Source organism: Vespa velutina, chromosome 18 (assembly GCF_912470025.1).
Source record: "Vespa velutina chromosome 18, iVesVel2.1, whole genome shotgun sequence".
NCBI lineage: Eukaryota > Metazoa > Arthropoda > Insecta > Hymenoptera > Vespidae > Vespa > Vespa velutina.
In genome coordinates, this window is record NC_062205.1 from 1,492,698 (window position 1) to 1,512,776 (window position 20,079).

At 29.0% G+C, this 20,079-nt stretch overlaps 2 protein-coding genes across 7 annotated transcripts in view; one reads left to right on the forward strand and one right to left on the reverse strand.

Moving 5' to 3' along the window:
- The window catches only part of LOC124955536 (protein TANC2), a 59,195-nt gene extending 45,840 nt beyond the window's left edge, over nucleotides 1-13,355 (forward strand). The window contains exons 4-17 of one of the 2 annotated variants that reach the window (XM_047510112.1): nucleotides 289-406; nucleotides 822-965; nucleotides 1,517-1,657; nucleotides 2,535-2,718; nucleotides 4,415-4,866; nucleotides 5,607-5,944; nucleotides 6,039-6,317; nucleotides 6,958-7,401; nucleotides 7,631-7,837; nucleotides 8,111-8,377; nucleotides 8,516-8,811; nucleotides 9,330-10,086; nucleotides 10,245-10,664; nucleotides 11,974-13,355. In XM_047510112.1, the coding sequence (XP_047366068.1) occupies nucleotides 289-406; nucleotides 822-965; nucleotides 1,517-1,657; nucleotides 2,535-2,718; nucleotides 4,415-4,866; nucleotides 5,607-5,944; nucleotides 6,039-6,317; nucleotides 6,958-7,401; nucleotides 7,631-7,837; nucleotides 8,111-8,377; nucleotides 8,516-8,811; nucleotides 9,330-10,086; nucleotides 10,245-10,664; nucleotides 11,974-12,279 (4,353 nt within the window). In that variant the 3' untranslated portion in view covers nucleotides 12,280-13,355. The remainder of the gene's footprint in view (nucleotides 1-288; nucleotides 407-821; nucleotides 966-1,516; nucleotides 1,658-2,534; nucleotides 2,719-4,414; nucleotides 4,867-5,606; nucleotides 5,945-6,038; nucleotides 6,318-6,957; nucleotides 7,402-7,630; nucleotides 7,838-8,110; nucleotides 8,378-8,515; nucleotides 8,812-9,329; nucleotides 10,087-10,244; nucleotides 10,665-11,973) is intronic. The other variant, XM_047510113.1, reaches the window with a different exon arrangement.
- A 3,320-nt stretch (nucleotides 13,356-16,675) lies between these two features.
- LOC124955403 (tubulin polymerization-promoting protein homolog) overlaps nucleotides 16,676-20,079 on the reverse strand; it is an 8,925-nt gene continuing 5,521 nt past the window's right edge. For 4 of the 5 annotated variants that reach the window (XM_047509764.1, XM_047509766.1, XM_047509767.1 and 1 more), the window contains exons 2-4: nucleotides 17,859-18,217; nucleotides 17,471-17,606; nucleotides 16,676-17,302 (exon numbers count right to left, since the gene is read on the reverse strand). In XM_047509764.1, the coding sequence (XP_047365720.1) occupies nucleotides 17,063-17,302; nucleotides 17,471-17,606; nucleotides 17,859-18,193 (711 nt within the window). In that variant the 5' untranslated portion in view covers nucleotides 18,194-18,217 and the 3' untranslated portion in view covers nucleotides 16,676-17,062. The remainder of the gene's footprint in view (nucleotides 17,303-17,470; nucleotides 17,607-17,858; nucleotides 18,218-20,079) is intronic. The other variant, XM_047509769.1, reaches the window with a different exon arrangement.

Sequence of the window (20,079 nt, forward strand, 5' to 3'; positions counted from 1 at the left end):
ATATAACGAAATTGTTACTTACGTTATATTTATCGTAAAACGATATATATATATATATATATATATATATATATATATATATATATATATATATATATCAAGAGAACAATCTCTACGATACGTGTTAGATTGACAATGAAATATCATTAATTATCCTCGTTTATCGTGTAAACGATTTATCACTTCTCCTCAACGAACATTCTCGATCGTTCGTTGATTCACGCGAAACTTCTAAATGAAAACAAATGTTATTGCATATTTAATATATTCCTTTATTTTATTTCTCAGCAACGTGAAAACATGGCTGACAATGTTCAAATCGGAGAGCACGCTAAAGGTTCAAAAAGTAAAGTGAACTCACCGTTGAACTCTCATACTCGACAGAAACCTCAAATGATGACTCAGAGTATGTAGAAATTTAATTTAAAAAAAAAAAAAAAAAAAAAAAAAGAAAAAAAAATTGAAAGAAAAAGATTACATTTGAAATATGGAGCAATTCCATTCGATCGATTTTATTGTATTATTTGATTTGAATTATTTATTCTCGAGTATGAATAATAGAATTTTATTTTTCAAATAATTTTTATTATTATTATTATTATTATTATTATTATTATTATTATTATTATTATTGATATACACGCATGATGAAAAATATTTTATTCTTGGAATAATCAAAATTTTATAATTGCAAACTGTCGAACGATTTTTTTTTCTTTTCTCTCTTTTTTCCGTTTTTTTTTTTTTTTTTTTTTTTTTTTTTTTTTTTTCTTTCTTTTTTGGTACTATACATTATAAACTTTAATACGAATTTCTCATAGGTTGCCCTACGCCGCCCAATCAACGAAGAAGATTCTTTTTAAATCCAAAAGTATTGAGAAGTTCCTTTGGACCGCAACGATCGTCGAGGCGCGGAAACTCCTCCCCTGAACCACCCACGGCTGATAATCCTTCCGCATTATCAGGTATATTAACAATTTTAATATCTTAATATTACTTTCGATTGAAGGGAAAATAAATAAATAAAAAGAAAAAAAAATAAGAACGAATCGAAGAAAAGGTGTTAGAAAAAAAAAGATTTATTCGAATAAGATGTCTCTTAGAAAAAAAAAAAAAAAAAAAAAAAAAAAAAAAAAAGTAAACTATAATAAAATAAAATAAAATTGTTTATTCATTTGAACGTCCATTGCTCAAAAAAGAAAAAAAAAAAAGAAGGAAATAAGCCAAAATTGCTCTGTTCAGCAACGACGTAAAATAAAAAACAAAACAAAAAAAAAATTAATAAAAAAGAAAAAAAAATAAAGAAAAAAACGCACATGTAACCGATAAAGACAAGCGTTAAAAAATAATAACAATAATAATAATAATAATAATAATAACAAAATGAAATAGAGCGAGTAGAGATTCGTGAGATTAGGTTCGAAAAAAAAAAAAGAAAAAAAAGAAAAAAGAAAATAGAAAATAGAAGCAAGAAAAGTATTCTATTTGTCATAACACACAAAATACAAACGTGCAGCATGGATGGCATCATCTTGGGAAGGAAAATCAAGATGGCCAGGTCTGGTTCTGGGAAAAATCAAATCTTTATGGAGCAACAGTCAAGGAACGGCAAACGATGGACTTAATCAGCTAATTGATTCTTCCAATAAACTCGCAGGCAGGAATTACATATTCAAGAGTGTGCGCTTCTATCTCTATCTCTCTCTCTCTCTCTCTCTCTCTCTTTCTCTTTCTCTATCTCTATCTATCTCTATCTTTCTCACTTTCTATATATGTGAGCGTGTGTTTATTGTGACGTTGCTAAAAGGTTGCCCCAATGAGTTCACCGATTAATGGAATAATCCTTGAACGCAATATATCATATATACAATTCATGTTCGAGATCGATTAAAATATTTTATTGCGGCATGAATATTTATTTACTTACAGCATGGACTTGTTTATCCTCTTTTTATTCTCTCGAGATTTTTGGTGTTTTTTTATGTTTTTTTTTGTTTTTTTTTGTTTTTTTTTTTTTGTTGTTGTGACTATTTTCCCACTCTCCCACTCCCTTCACTCTCCTCCCTAATCAATCAACCAACTACCCACTTATTCATCGTTCCCACACGCAAAATGTGCACGCCCAATAATATATATATATATATATATATATATATAAAATAGAAGAAGAAGAGGAGGAAGAAGAAAGAGAAGAAGAAGAAGAAGAAGAAATGACACGGATCGTTCTGTGTTTATTTCATGAACTGTGTAAAATAAGATCGTTAGAGATCACTTTTAGAGATCTCTAATATTAAATTGATATAATATAAAACGCATGAATGTCGTATCAAACGGATAATTTATATATACAATGTTTGTACATTATTGCGATGTTTATTTTTCTATTCGTTACGCACGAATTTTTCAAATTATCTTCGATAAATCTTGAATATTATTGACTCATTTTTTTTTTTTTTTTTTTTTTTTTTTTTTCTTTTCATTTTTTTACGTACAGTACAGAACATCCTCATTTTGATATGATCGTCGTTTTTTAGACGACGAAGGTGGTTGCGTGAAACCGTTGTCATCGAAAACACGAAAATCGTCGCAATCGGATCTTTATATGAGATTGGGATTATTACTCGGTGGTAACCACGGACGAGAAAATTCACCGGTTGATACTACAAACTATTTTACGGGTGCGTCCAATCGTGTTCCCGTTAACACTGGTATTCAAAGGTAAATATCATTCGTTTAGCATATAAATACACATATATATATATATATATATATATATATATATATATATATATATATATATATATATATACACAGATATAATATATAACAGGATATGGAAAAAGCATGGGAGCCAAATTTATCCCAAGTATTACTCAGATCAAATAGATGAATAAAGTTCATATAAAAATATATGGCACAATAATGTTTATGATTATGAAAGATATATTTACTTTTAACACTAGAAAGATCGAAACTTAGTATATACCTATATTGACCATAAAAGCAGTCAAAATGGCAGCATCGTAAACGAATAATAACGAAAATGTGTTTTGAAATTTGTTTAAAATTTATTTTATAATATTTTTTATATTATTTACAGTTATATAACAAGTTATTAGTGAGTATTAACAATAAAAAAAAAATTCTAAGAAATTGTGTCATTATATACATAATTGTTTTTCTAATTGCAATTAAAAAGTAGTCAAAATGATTTCCTTGGACAATTTAATTAGTTAAAGATAATTTATTATAACAATTATGAGAAATACTTGATAAATTTTTTTCCTTCCTGCTAGAATACAAGTTTTCATTCGTCGAATTAATTGTTGAACGAAATCATACAATTATTTCAATTCCATTGGAAATAATAATAAATGGATTTTATTTTAGAAATAGATTTTCTAAGTTCATCCTTCGTTTTTTTAATCGTATTTTTATAAACCAACTCTTTTGCGTGATCATCATAAATAAAAGTTCTTAGAGATGTTAAGTCAAGTGATCTAGAAGATCAATTGATCGTTGGCCAATCATTAATTCGACGAATGGAAATAAATTATATTGTATCATTAAAAACAGATGTAAGTTTATTTCCATCTCTTTTTTTTTTTTTTTTCATCTATTTGAACTCAGTAATACGTAGTATATAAGTTTGATCCTATGCTTTTTGGACATCCTGTGTATATATACGAGTCGTTCATTTGTCAAATCGATTGACTTCATAAAATAGAAAATAAAAAAAGTGATGAAACCTGATGAAATAATATAAATTGCTTTTTTTTTTCTCTCAATCCTCATTACGATTTACTTTCAAAGAAACACGTTTGTATGAACAATTTTAATCATAGTTATTGAAAAAATCTCGAAATAATATCATATCGTACATTTGGAAGATGCACTTTGATCCCCGCCCCCCCCCCGCCCGTCTCCTTTTTAAGAGATTTTGGACAGCTGTCATTTATATACGAAACGAATAATCTTGACTCTAACAAAAAAAAAAAAAAAAAAAATACCATATATTCTTTGATCCCTCGTGAAATAATGATCAATAGAATTTGAAAACGCATTTTCAATTTTGTCATTGAAAAAAAAAAAAAAAAAAAAAAAAAAGAAAAAAGAAAAAAGAAAAAAGAAAAATGTATGAATCGTACGATACAGAAATTGTTTCAATCGAGCTCAAAGTTAATATGAGATGGTTCTACGTATTCACAGGTACAAAATTAGGATTATATTTAAGAAGAAGAGAAGAATAAAAAAAAATTTTTTTTCAAAAAACAATCGTCAATCAATTTGACAAAATGAACGACGCTCCTCGTACATACGTACACGCGTATTCGTATTATAATTAAACGAGAGAGGAAAAATGTTTATGTAGAAAAATTTGTCGAAAAAATTTGTAATATTTATCGTTGCACAGGGCACCGATGCAAGGTCACGATAGTTCGGCAGCATCCTTCAGCAGTTTGACGAGCTTTGAGACGCAAACATTAGCATCGACCAATACCAGTCCGGTATCAACGTTAACAGGTACATCGAGTGAAACCGAAGCGGCGGCTGCTCTACGTTCTACTAATAAACCGAAGGGCAAGATAAAAGGAAAAATAAAGTCGAGAGATTGCGACAGTGCCGGTAGTTTGGTATCAATCTCAACCTCGGCATCAGCTTCTACGTCGATGTCAATGTCGATGTCAGTTTCCGTTTCCGGTCTTTCGAACGGTAGTTCGAGCCCGTTAACACCAAGAAGACATTCCGTTAATGCCTCGCAATCTAACCAACCCAATGATGAAGTAAATCAATTTAAGAACCGACGTACATGCGTCAGAAGATCGGCCAGGGCTGGTAACGTCAAGGGAAGCATCGACCCCAAACGTAAATTAATCAATAATATTATTTATAATTGATTGACTATAATTGATTGTATAGAATATGTTTTGAGAACGATCGATTAGAGTCTCACTAGAAAAAATAAATAAGAGAGAGAAAAAAAGATACCGTTATATCGGACAAATCCTTTACGAACGAAAGTGATTGCATTAAAAAAAAAAAAAGAAAAAAAAAAAAGTAAAGATTTGTTAGAACCGACGATGTTCGTTTGACCTTCGATCAAAAAAAAAAAAAAAAAAAAATTCGACCGATCGAAACGAAAATGAATAAAAAAAGTCGTAGCTTTCATCGAAGAATTTTTATTTTAATATTGATCGTACTATTCGAGGTCATATCAAAGATCACATAATAATTATGATCGATTGAAAAGAATCTTACATGTTTCCAACTTTAGTTACAAGATTGTGTAATAGAAGAGTTTGAATTAGAGTTTTCATCGATGAATTTTTATTTTAACATTGATCAGATTTTTCATGGTCATTTCAGATAAATCAAACAAAAGGGTATCGGCGATTAATTCGTGATTAAATCAACATTTTATTATACAATTCCAATTGATCTCGTTCGTAAATTTTTTCTCTTTTTTTTTTCCATCTTTTTTATTTTTTTTTTTTTTTTTTTTTTTATGACAATCGACCGTTTCGAAACATTTGACCTTTAACCGTTATAATTAATTAAAAAGCAAACGATATTATTATATCTCAATTCTATATGGATCCTTTTAGTACGCTTCGTTCAGCATCACGCCACGTCACAACTTACACTGAAGCCATTATTCTTTGAAGTTCCTCTTCTCGAAACTGAGCCATTATTCACAGGACGTATTTGGCTATTACACGAAATATTATCAGTGATAAACAGTTCGAGTCCTGGTATATTAATATCCGGATCACCTGGTACAGGTAAAACGGCATTGGTATTGCAGTTGGTGGAACATAGTTGTTTTGGTAGGCGACGTGTGCAACCGGTTCCGCCGGAAATAACCGAGGAGATCGAGAATGATAGAGAAAAATCAAATGCCTCGAGCACTCTTCAATCGAATGTTAGGCGCACCAATGAAAAGGTAATACCTTCTTGCCGATATTAATATCACGATCGAACGTTAATAATGATCGTTGATAAATTAATTTTTTTTTTTTTTTTTGTATTTCTTGTAGGTTCGAGAATTGGCGTCGCACGTAGTGGCCTATCATTTTTGTCAGGCCGATAACAATAGCACCTGTCTTGTGCCAGATTTGATTCATTCGTTGGCCGCACAATTATGTCAGGCACCACAATTGATCGCTTACAGGGAATATTTATTGTCCGAACAACATCTACAGGGCTCACTATCGCAAAGAGAGTGCACCGTAGATCCGGATCTTGCACTTTCAAGAGGCATCATCGAGCCACTCTTAACGTTAAGAAAAGCTAATAGATTGCCTGAATCTACGATGGTACGTATAATCATTCGATAAGTTTTTTTTTTTTTTTTTTTTTTTTTTTTTTTGTAAATAATTATAATTGATCATACGACAAAGTATATTACTTTTGCCATGATCTCTGATGTCGAATTTATAAATGTAAATCATAAAAATTGATTTGATTAATTGTTTTTCAATATCGTGATACTAAATTTGATAAAAGAACAAATTTTAATTCATTTGTATTTATTTAAAAAAAAAAAAAAAAAAAAAAAAAAATTTGATTTTACTTTAATATCAAGATTAAATATAAACGATATCAAATCTATTAAATAATTTGACAAATTTTTATATATTTGATATCGTGAATTGATATTCGTATTTCCTTCGAATTTGTTTCTTTTTTTTGAGGGGGGGGGGGAAGAACGGGGCGGCCGGGGCGCATGCATAAATAAAAATTCAATTAATAAATTCGTAATAACAGAGTTATATAATTGTAACTCTCCTTTTTTTTTTTTTTTTTTTTTTTTCTTTTTACAAATTATCTTCATTATTAATTATATCTACATTTTTATTTCTTTCTTTTTTCCTCCAGTTCGTAGATAATATTTATTTAATAAAAAAAAAAAAAAAAAAAAAAAAAAAGAGTTCATTAAACTTTTAATTTTAACAGGTAATTCTCATCGATGCCGTTTGCGAAGCTGAATATCACAGACCTGACAGAGGTGACACAATAGCGTCCTTCTTAACGAGGCACGCGCCTAACTTTCCAAGCTGGCTCAAGGTCATTTGTACGGTTAGAACGCAATTATTGGAATGCGGTAAACAACTACCGTACACTAGGATATCGTTGGACAAAACTTCAAACGATGTTGCTAGTAACAATGTCACCAAGGACTTGTCCGATTACATTGGTTATAGGCTCGCACAAAGTCCCGCGATACAGACCAACGTGACCGCATCCGTTAATGGAAAAACGGAATCATCATGTGGTGCCAATCAAACTAGATTCGCCTCGCATTTATTAACATTGGCCAGAGGAAGTTTTCTATTTGCAAAATTGACCCTGGATCTAATCGAGAGTGGACATCTAGTTGCTAAATCAGCGAGTTACAAAGTAAGAAAGGAAATAGAAAAGTTTTGTATTTTTTTTTTTTCTTTTTTTTTTTTCTCAAAAATTTTGAAATTATCAATCAATTTTTCTAATAAAGAGATTATAATGTTTAATAATGATCGATTACGACTACTTCGAAAAGTCAAAATATACGATCATTCTTTCGATACGATGTATAAATCCTTTATTTTTTTTTTTTTTTTTTTTTTTTTTTTTTTTTTTTTTTTTGTAGGTTCTACCAGTTTCCCTCGCACAAATCTTCCAGTTACATTTCAACCTAAGATTTCCTACAGCGACCTCCTTCGATAAGGTCCAACCTCTCTTGGGTGTATGTCTGGCAGCTTTGTATCCCCTGACATTATTAGAAATTTATTATTCGATAAATTCATTGACTACAAATCACTTCGTTTCGTGGGAAGACTTCATGCAGAGATTTAAGGTGAGTTAAATATATATTTAAAAAAAAGAAAAAAAAGGAAAAAAAGTAAAATGAAATTTGAGTACTTGTCAATTGGTATGTCTCAATTTTAATAATATATATATATATATTATTAAAAAAATAAAAAAATATATATATTTTGCACGCATAACCAATGAAGACATTACGGTACGTAAACAAAATGCAAGATCGTAAAAAGATAGATCTAAACTGTTGATACGATTAAAAAAAAAAAAATGATATACAAATAATCTAATTGTATTTCGTTGTTAGATGCTCTCTGGGTTTCTCGTGAAACGACTAGACGACACATATATGTTCTTTCACCCGTCATTCAGGGAATGGTTAATGAGAAGGGACGAAGGTGAATCTACTAAGTTTCTCTGCGATTTGAGACTCGGGCATGCAGCTATTGCGTTTAGATTGTCACGTCTACAGGCACCATTGGACGGTGAAAAAGCATTGGAGCTTGGTCATCATGTATTGAAAGCACACGTTTATAGGGGTGTCGCCCCTTGTTGGCCATCACGTGATTTACAAGTAAATATTTTACATTCGTAAAAAAAAAAAATATATATATATATATATAATATTATGCAATAAATTTAACAATTTCAAATGAATAAGTATCAAACAAAGATTTCAACGAACTAATTGTAATTGTTTAATTCTCGTTAGGCAATTTGGCTGGCTTCATCGACGGAATGCGTTTCCTCGGCATTGTGCACATTACGTAATATTTATAGTCCGAATGTAAAAGTATCAAGATTGCTTCTGCTGGCGGGAGCATCACCAAATCACGTAACCGAATATTTAGGGAACGCACCGGTTCTTTGTATGTATGCACACGAGGGTTCAGTAGAGATGGTCTCGCTTCTTCTTGAATTTGGTGCGGACGTTGAATTAACCAATAGCCAAGGTTGCACGGCATTGTCTCTCGCTGCGGCACGAGGTCATTGTGACGTTGTTAGAAGGTATACATCGATTGATTCGATCATTGTACGTTATATTCTTAATCTTTTGAGTGCTGAACATTCTTAAACGGGCATTTAGTGATTTCGATTTCGCTGGAGACCGAATACTTTTTTCACAAATATAAACTCGCTCGATTTAATAAGCAAAGCGCAAAACTATATAACTATATAAACAATACAAGAAAGCTATTTTCTAACATTGATTATTTTATTCGAAATAGTAAAATGTAAAACGTATCTTAATTTGAAATTATCTCAAGTACGAGTAGGTCGAAAAAATTGGTGGACGCATATATGCGCCCACAATCCAAGGCGATCGCTTTCGTCAAACGCATATATGCGCCCATATCACTCAAAGGGTTAGAAAGAGAAAGGGAGAGAGATGAAAAAAGAAATATATACATATATATAAATATTTATTTAGCAAAATCAATAAACAAATTTGAAGGGATCATGATAAATTACTTAACAATGGATTTCTCCTTATAAAATATTTATTTTGAAAAAACATTTTTTAGATTAGCCGCAGCCGGAGCTTCACTTGGTCACGTCGACATGGCAGGACAATGTCCATTAGTACACGCGTCGAGACACGGTAAATTGTCCGTAGTTGGTTATCTATTGGCATGTGACTGGCTCGTACCGAGTGGTTTGAAAACAACCGAAAACAATGTATCGTCAGAGATAAGAAGGGAAGAGGCGGCTCAGCAAGCGGTTGTCGCAGCTGCTGCTCAAGGTCACGAGTCGATCGTAGAATATTTGTTGGACATGGCCGAGGTTATAGTAGATTTACCGGATACCTTGATAGGTGAAACAGCTTTGACAATTGCCGCGGCTAATGGCTCGACTACAACAGTCTCCGCACTTTTGGCTCGTGGTGCTAGCCCATTGTCTGTTAATGCTAAAGGTCTCTCGCCATTGATGTTGGCCGCGAGAGAAGGTCATTGGGGTACAGCTGAAAGACTCTTACAAGGAACATTATCAAGTAGTACAGACACCATTCTAGATGACGCTTTAACTTTATTGGATCAACGCGATCCTTCTGGTCGTACGGCATTGATGTTAGCCGCCTCCGAAGGACATACAAATCTTATTGAAATGTTTCTCGATAAAGGATCCATACTCGAAGCCAAGGACAAGGAAGGTCTTACCGCTCTTTGTTGGGCATGCGTTAGAGGAAGATTAACCAGCGTACAAAATCTTCTTGATCATAATGCCGATGTTAACACGAGCGACAACACTGGTAGAACACCTTTGGATTTGGCTGCGTTTCAGGTATGTATATATATATATTTTTTTTTTTTTCTTTCATTTTTATTATCATCAAATCCAATTAGGACCTTGACGAGGACATGAATGTGATAGATTCTAATGAAAATATATATATATATTTTTTTTTTTTTAATTCTATCAATATTAATATTTTGATTTAGGGTAATCCAAAGCTCGTACAATTGTTACTCGAGAAAGGAGCCGCCGTCGAGCATGTTGACTTGCACGGCATGCGACCATTGGACAGAGCAATCGGATGCCGCAATATACCAGTTGTACAATGTTTCTTAAGACGCGGTGCAAAACTTGGACCAGCTACTTGGGCAATGGCCGCTGGAAAACCCGATGTCTTGCTTATATTATTGAACAAACTTTTGGAGGACGGAAATGTACTTTATCGAAAGAGCCGTTTGAAGGAAGCCTCGCATAGATACGCATACGCTCTTAAAAAATTTCCTATATCGCCTGAGGAAGATTGTCAGGGACAGGAACAGGGTCACATGATACTGCAACTTCAGAGTTTTGCACAATTGCGATTGAACTTCTTCCTGAATCTTAGCCGATGCAAGCGCAAGATGAACGTAATACTTTAGATTATGTCAATTTTATATTTATATTAATTCTTTTAGATTAGTACGTGTTTTTATTTTTTATTTTTCTTCATCATTTTTTTTTTTTTGTTTTTTTTTTTTTCTTATTCGTTCAATAATTCTTTAAATACTGTGTCCCGAAGATTTCTCGAGATCAACTTTCCATTATTATTTATTAATAATTAACGCGTTAATGCCGGCATATACCACAATATAGATCGCTATATTATATATAATATTAAATATCCATTTTAATGATATTAGATTTATCTAATATCAGACTATTGATCTTTTTATTAGTATCTTAAATGATTAACTGTATTTGTGCGTGTTAGGTATAAGACAATCCCAGGCTAACTTTAAAATCGATTAAAACAACTTCGCGTATAGCATGACTTGTGAATAATTTTTTTTTTTTTTTATTTTTTTTTTAAATTGGAAATGCTTTTTCAAATCTCTACTGATTATTTTTTTCACGAGGCTTCAATGGATATATGGTAATTTTTTGGAATTAAAATTATTCGTTCCATACAAATGATAGCTGTTCTAAGTGCCTGACAGGGGGTTGGTGTATATAGCGCGTCCCAAGTGCACAATTTGAAATTATTTTGTGGTTTGCCAACAATTAGGATTAAAAGTAAATTTTTTTTTTTTCCAATATAATATCAGATATCCTATTTTGCTGCTAAGAGAATCGTTTCTCCGCTTTTATCAGAACTTTCAACTTTTTAAATAATATTTTAAACGCGCATAAAATAAAATTTGCCAATATAATATTAGATATCCATATTGTTTCTAAATTAAAGGAATCATTTCTCTGCCATAATGAAACTATCAATTTTTTTTAATTAATATCTCAAGTGATTAAAAGTCATTTTTCCAATAGTTAAAAAATAAAGATTCAGAGTTACGACGTAGAAAAAGTCTCCATTAAATGATGACGCTCGTTAGTAGTTAGGAAAATAAGAAGAAAAAAAAAGATTACGAATTAAAAAAAAAAATGTAAATTACAGCGCCGGCGTCAACGAGTTAAAGTCAATAAAGGAATGCACGTAGAAAAGAAAAGAAACAAAAGAAATAAGGAAAAAAAAAAATGTCACCTTTGATGGATACCGCCGCCTCCATATTGATTTTTTACGTGTCCATATTTTTCTTTTGTTTTTTTTCTTTTTTTTTTTTTTTTATTCTCTTTCATTTTCTTTCCTTTTTTCTTTATTTCTTGTCTTTTCTTTCCTGTTAAAATAAATCACGCGTTACAAATACATAAAAATTAATAGAAAATTATCAATTTTATTTTTAGGAAGGTGCAGAAGCCATTGAACTTGCCGAAGAAGCATTGAAAGTACGGCCAACGTCCTACGAAGCATTTTATGCGCGTGCAAAGGCACGCGTTGACGTTGGTCTATTAGAGGAGGCTATGTCGGACGTACAGGAAGCATTACAAATAGCACCGGCACAAAATCGTCAGGATCGTCGGGTTTTAATCGTTCTAAGGGATGAAATAGTATCACGTATAGACGAGGCCGCAAGTGCGAACAAAGAATCGAACGATTGTAATAATCGATCGCGTCTACGTGCCTCCGTTGACACACTCACGGAATTATAAATATTATCGAGATATCGATACTAGTTTTATAAAGGGAGAAAGAGAGAGAGAGAGAGAGAGAGAGAGAACATTTCTTTTTATTTTGTTTTTTTTTTTTTTTTTTTGTTTTTTTTTTTGCAACACCCAATAACTTCCGATCGTTTCGAATTTAAGTCTTAACGACGATGATTTGTTTCTTGAATTATTATTATTATTATTATTATTATTATTATTATTATTATTGTTAGTATCATTATTATGATTATTATGATTATTAGTAGGAAGAAAAAAAAAACAAGAAAAAGGAGAAAGAGCGTGATTTATTAAGTTATTTAATATAATTATATTATTCTCCATCATTATTTTCGATCGCAATCGGTCGTTGTAACGCAAAACAAATTACATGCCGCACTACTTGCTCTTTTTTAATGTTTTTTTTTTTTTATTATTATTATTATTATTATTATTATTATTATTATTATTATTATTATTATTATTATTATTGTCGCATAAACCGATTCGGGATATCATATTTATGTGTTATATTTAAAATGACTTTATCGTGAACGTAAGTACTGCCAAGTAATAGGAGAGCAAGTTCCAAATGCTCGAAACGTATTTAGCTATTATTATATACTAATTCCGTATTACGGTAATATAAATAACATAAATAAGTTTGTTTAATTGGAAAAACGTATTGGGTATTTCTTTCTTTATTTTTTTTTTTTTTTTTTTTATATATATATATATATATATATATATATATATATATATATATATGTGTGTGTATATATATATGCAAAAAAAAATGCGCAAAATTGTCAAAACAAACGGATTCTTTTTATGTAAGAGATTTAATTACTGTGCAGAAACGTGATCATTATACAAAGAAAAAAGAAGAAGAAAAAAAAATATATATATATATATATATAAATCTGTATTATATATGTATATGACAATTAAAAATTGGCTTACGTAAGAGTATCCGTTGTAGTAATAATAATAAAAAAAGAAAAAAAAAAAATTATTTAATAATTTCTTTCAGTATTTTCGTTGACATAAAAGAAAAAAAAAAAAAAGAAGAAAAAGAAAAACAACAACAACAACAACAACAATAACAAAGAAAAGAGAAAAAAAGAGATCGAACGTACGATCAACACAAGAAAAAAGAATTCGTATGGATCATTAGAACGTGAATATTTATTTAAATAAGAAAAGATGAAGCTTTAATCGAAAGGAAAAGAAAAATAGCAAACGAAAAGAAAACACGTCACGCACGCGCGCACACATATAGAAATAATTTATAGATAAAATATGGCTCATATAAAATGTAATTTATGAATGCACTTATCTTGCCCGGCGCGTGTACGGTTATTATTATTATTATTATTATTATTAATTTTTTTTTTTTTTTTTTTTTTTTTTTTAATGTTATCTATTTGTTGTAATACCAGTGCTTGTTTAATAAATATTTTTATAGCCTTTATTACATGAATTTTTATATACAACATATATACAATAGGTATATACGTATATGTGTGTGTATATCCTTTACAATATACTTACACAAATGCTGCCAACACAATATACACAAAATAAAAGAAAGAAAAAAAAAGTAAAAGTAACTGTTAACTTAATAATAATAAAAAAAAAAAAAAGAAGAAAAAAAAATATAACTTTTAACAAAAGTATCAAAAATCAAAGTGACCGTACGCGTGCAATACATACATACATATATATATATATATATATATATATATATATATATATATATATATTGCACGTTTTTGTAGAAAAAGAATGTTTCAACAAAATTAACCGTAGATACGTAAAAGTTTATTTTAAATGGTATTTAAGGATATAGACGAATCACACGATGAACTATTATATTATATTATATTATATTATATTATATTATATTATATTATATTATATTATATTATATTATTATTAATATTATTATTATTATTAATATTATTATTATTATTATTATTATTATTATTATTATTATTATTATTATTATTATTATTATTATTATTATTATTAGTACTATTCAAAGTGTTGCTTAAAAGCATCGAAGAAAAGAATGATAAAGAGAAACATAAGAAGATGTTATTGACCTATTACCATAAAGAAGGAAGGTGTCAAATAAACGAACATTTTTCATTTTTCATCGGTTTCTTTTTTTTCTTTCTTCTTTTTCTTTTTTTCTTTCTTTTTCTTTTCTCTCTTATTCTTCCCTTTTTTTTCCTTTGTCTTTCCTTTTCTTTTTCAAATGATGAAAAATCCATTAATTCCATGTATCGTTATATCTCATTGACGACAATGTGAATATATAATATATTATTTTAAAAAGTATTCGTATACATTAAGCGTGCGCGAACGATCGTATATAATAATAATAATAATAATAATAATAATAATAATAATTATTATTATTATTATTATTATTATTATTATTATAAATGCGATTGATCGTAAAGAAGGAAAAAAAAAATATCCGTATCTTACGTTTTAAGTTTGGGGAAAAAAAAAACGAAAGAATAGAAACCAAAAAAAAAAAAAAAGTAACTAAAATTTAGAACCTTCGGCCATATTACGCTTTTCTTTTCTTTTCATTTTTTTTTTTTTTTTTTTTTTTAAATAAAAAATAGAAATAGAAATATCATAATATCGGAGAAGAATATGTTTCGAATATATCGGTATTTGTTAATAACATATAAAATAAATTCGTTACTGCGTTTACGTTACGCACGCTTTACGAATGAAAATTTTATATATAAATTCTTACATATGTAATGACATTCAAATATATAAGCGTACTACAAATAACACACTTTTTACAATTGAACGTAGTATCTATGTTAAATATGCGTTTGGTCTCTTATCTGAGGCAATTATGTCGACAAGTACAATTACTTCGTTTTTTCTTTTTTATTTTTTCTTTTTCTTTTCTTTTTTTTTTTTTTTTTTTTTTTTTTTTTTTTTTATTATTATTATCATTATTTTTAAGTACACTTCAAATACTTTTCGATTAATTTGTATGCGCAAAAGTTGTACGGCATTATTTTTAAGTTCATTCCCTTGTCCTTTTCTTCGTCCCTTTCATCCTCATCTTGACGAGATTCTTCTTAAAAAATTAAAAATTAAAAAAAAAAAAAAATAGAAAGAGAAAAAAAAAGAAAAGCTATATCACAAATCTTTTATTGTTGCGTCAGCATCGTCTTTTTCGTTCTTAGTTTGTTTGGTATTTTGTTTTCTTTATTTATATTTTTTTTATTGTTTTTTTCTTTTTTCATTATTTTTCCTTTTTTTTTTTGTTTTTTATTATTTTTTCTTTTCTTTTTTTTTTTTTTTTTTACGTTTGTTACTCCCCTTTTTTTTGGCGATAAAGAACCCCTGAATATTACCAAAGCAGTAAAATTGCGAAAATTCGAATATTACGATTTTTCTGAAAATACATGTATATAATATATATATATATATATATGTATACGAGTGTATATATGTATATTTTTTGTCTTTTTTTCCTTTTGTATTCTGTTTTTATTATCTTTTTTTCTTTCATTTTTCCTTTTAATATTTCCGCACAAAGAAAAATATAATAATTATCGGCGAATCTAAGATTCGTATCTTTTGCTAGAATTGTATATTTATCGTAGCTATCAATCTTTTATTTATCTTCGCCGTTCATACAGCACTGAACTCACTCTCCACCCTCCCCCGTCATTGGCAGAAGTAAAAAAAAAAAAAAAAAAAAAAGAAAAGAAGAGAAAAAAAATATGTATATCGAATATTGTTAAAATACAAAATCGATTAACGCGTGGTCGACATTACATTCGTTATTAAAGTGCATATATATATATATATATGGGTATTGGTACCGATTATCTTCACTTGGTATTAAATAAGTATTTAAGTACTTACTTGATTACTTATTTACTTACTTACTTACTTATTCATGTACTTATTTACTTAATTACTTACTTACTTCAAAAGACAATCGTATCGATCCAGCATTACAAAAGTCTCTCATTTCGAGAATATATATATATATATACGTATATATATTGAACGGGTTCGTTCCTTAATTAGGTACTCAAGTGAATTTAAACCACCCCCATAGATTTAATAGATTTAACAGAAAATGTTATGGTACTATTATTACCATCATTATTATTACCAAGTAGTGGCATATATGTATTTATGTATGTATTTATCGAGATCGTTATATCAAGATCATCCAGGATCTTGACGATCAACGGTGACGTCAGGTCGTACGTTTTTCTCGTTCTTCGACCTCTAATCTCTCTCTCTCTCTCTCTCTCTCTCTCTTCGTCTCTCATTTTATCAAAAAAAAATAAAAGAAAAGAAAAATCAAATGGAATAAAAAAAGATTATATCAAAAACACACAAATAAATCAACGTATTCGTTTAGTTCGAACAAATAAAATCCACAAGATCGTAAAAAAAAATAATAATATAACATTATAGTAATAATTGTATCAAACAATTATATTATAATTTAATTATTGAATAATGATCGAAGAACGATAAATATATGATACAACCATGAGGAAGCATCTAGCAATCCATTGATTCACCCTTTCGTGTATTTTAATTTACGCAGTTACGCGAATATCAAAAATGAAACGTTTCCTATGTACGATAATTTAAGATAAAGGAAGCGTTTTTTTTTTTTTTTTTTTAGGTGCGTGTTATAACTGCCTGGACGGGTAGACAGTGTGTATTATTAAGAAATGATAAAATAAGCCTCTTTTTTTTTTAGATCGTATAGATCGGGCTAGTGACCTTTATTATAAGTGTCCTTGTTTTGATAACCTTGGACATATCCCGATTGATCGGGTAAATCCTTTCGACCAGCTATACCCTTACCCTTACCACTCTCGTCGAAACGTTGCTTATGAGAACCGGTGTATTTAGTAACATCCGTCAAACGATCCACCGTAGATGCTGCTTTACCGGCCTGCAAGTCGTTTTTATTGATAATATTAAAGGTGACCACTCTTGAAGACTTCTTAGTCTATGATCAATCATTGATGTTAATCAATTTTTAATCAGAATTAATCAATTTAATTAATCGAACAATCATTTGTTATTGTTAGTGTTAACGTTATTATTAGTGTTAGTGTTAGTGTTAGTGTTAGTGTTAGTGTTATTGTTATTGTTATTGTTATTAATCGATACTAACCCCGGATGCACCTACTGTAACACCTGGTGCACCACAATTCGCCATCTTGTTTTTCATTTCAACGAAATCGACCTTCTTACTTTTAGCGAGTTCCTCGAGGAATGATTTGTACTGATCGATACCAAGTTTCATTGACCTAAACAAATTTTCATATCGATTGAAATATATATATATATATATATATATTTTTTTTTCTTTTTCTTTTTAAAATGACAATGTTAAATTTTTCTTTTTTCCTCCCACCCCTCCCCCCTCCTCTCTTTTTTTTTCACTCAACCCACTCGCATAGATATTTATACACGTGCTTTCTTTATATAACTTAATTAAATCTAATTTTTTAGATTTTTTTGAATGATTGATAATAATACGTTAGAACGAGAATTCGTACTTGTGTTTCTTGAAATAGATCCCGGTGTCCGTTGTTGTAATCTTCTTTCCATCGATCACTTTGGCCTGTTTCATCCATTTATCACTTTGGCTAAGTGTTATCAATTTTCCATCACTCTTAGGATCACCAAATTTCGAGAAAGCTTTGAAATTCGTCAAAAAGCTACCGGCTGGTGAACTGGCAGCTGGACTACCTGGCGTCGAATTTCCTGAATTAGCTGTAACGTCATCGAGCTTCATATTCGCAACTTCGTTCGTAACGTTTACAGAAGTTGCCACCTCATTTCCACCCTCATTCTTTTCCTTCTCGATAGTACCGTTCTTTTCTGCCTCCATTTTTCACAGAATAAACTTGCTTAACTGTGAAAAAAAGAAAATTTGCAAAATATCTGTTTTAAAAATTATTCAAAAGAATATTACGAGAAGAATAAGTATCTCTTTAACGAATGTAATTGTTTTTTCTTTTCTTTTTTCTTTTTTCTTTATTTTTTTGGGGGATGGGGGTTTTTTCAATTTTCTCAAATTTCTCAAATCTTCATGGATATTTTACAGGAATTAAAAAAGTTTTAATTTTGTTTCGATATTGTAGAAAAAGTTTACGAATTTTTTAATTAAATATTACGAAATATCTCGAGGAAAGAGAAAGAATTGAAACAGTATTTTAATTGAAATTGTTCGAATTAAAAATTTTGATATTATTATTAAAAATTTTTAAATTGATGAATTAAATATTATGAGATTAAAAAAAAAGAAAGAGTGAGAGAAAGAAAAAAGTTGATAAAAGAATTATAATTAAAATTGTTTGAATTAAAAATCTATCTATTTAAACATTCAAAAATTTGTTAATTGAATATTATGAAATATCTCAAAGAGAGAAAAAAATAGAGAGAGAGAGAGAGAGAGAGAGAGAGAGAGAGTAAAAAAGGTAGGGATAAAATTAAAAAAGTATTATAATTGAAATTGTTTGAATTAAAACAATGAAATTTGAACAGAATTAAAACTATGGAAATTGTTTAAAAATTAAAACAAAAATTCTAAATCAAAATATAAAATATCTCAGAATGAAAGAGAGAGAGAGAGAGAGAGAGAAAGAGAAATTTTAAAAAATAATATAATTGAAATATGTTTGAATGGAACATATTGGAAATCGTTTTATTGAAAAATTTTGTTAATTAAATATTATTAAAAGAATATAAACGAACGTCTATCGAATTAATCGATCGTACGTTATTTCTTTGATAAATAATTTCAAAATTTAATATCTTCCTTCATTTTCGATTAGAATCACTTTATCTTATTAATTTCCACAAGATTGACAATCCTTAAACTTTTTTTTATTTCTTTATTAATCGCGTTATCGATTTATATATATATATATATATATCTCATAAAATTTATCGCGTGGCAATCAACAAAAGTGTTCGTGCATGCTCTCTAATTATTTACACTCACGTTCATACTAGATTATGTTTTATCAAAACTTGCTTTTTCTTCTTTCGTTTCTTTCTCATTCTTTTCTTTTCTTTTTTATTTTTTTTTACACGATTTTATTCGCAAAGTTTCACTCAATTTTTATACGATTTAGCAAAAATGCAAATGCTTTGCTTATAAGCATGCTAAAAGTTCATGCTAATGCTATATTGGCTCGCGCTATTTTCTTTTTTTTCTTTGTTAATTTTTTTTTTTTTTTTTTTTTTTTTTTTTTTTTTTTTTTTTTTTTTTTTTTTTTTTAGAAAATATACTTTTTCTTTTTATCTTCTTTGTTTTTATTTCGTATTATTCTTTTTTTTTTTTTTTTTTTTTTTTTTTTTTTTTTTTTTTTTTTATTCTCTCAGACATATCAATTTTTCTTTCGGGTGTTCGTCAAACGACAAATGTTTTTTAATGAATACATTTCGATATTTTGAATTTACTATTTTTTTGTTTTTGTTTTCTTGCTTTAGAATTCGCGTTAGTTGGACGCAAATTTTGTACTTTTTACAAATGGATTTTTACACGATTCTTTTTCCTTTTTTTTTTTTTGTACAAATTTCTTTTTCTTTTTTTTTTCTTTTTTACATGACACACGCTACACTGCATGCTGCATGCGTAAAAGAAGATCGAGTGTTTAAGTATTATTATTATTATTATAATTATTATTATTATTATTATTATTATTATTATTATTATTATTATTATTATATATTATTTCTATATTTTTTCTATTATATATATATATATAT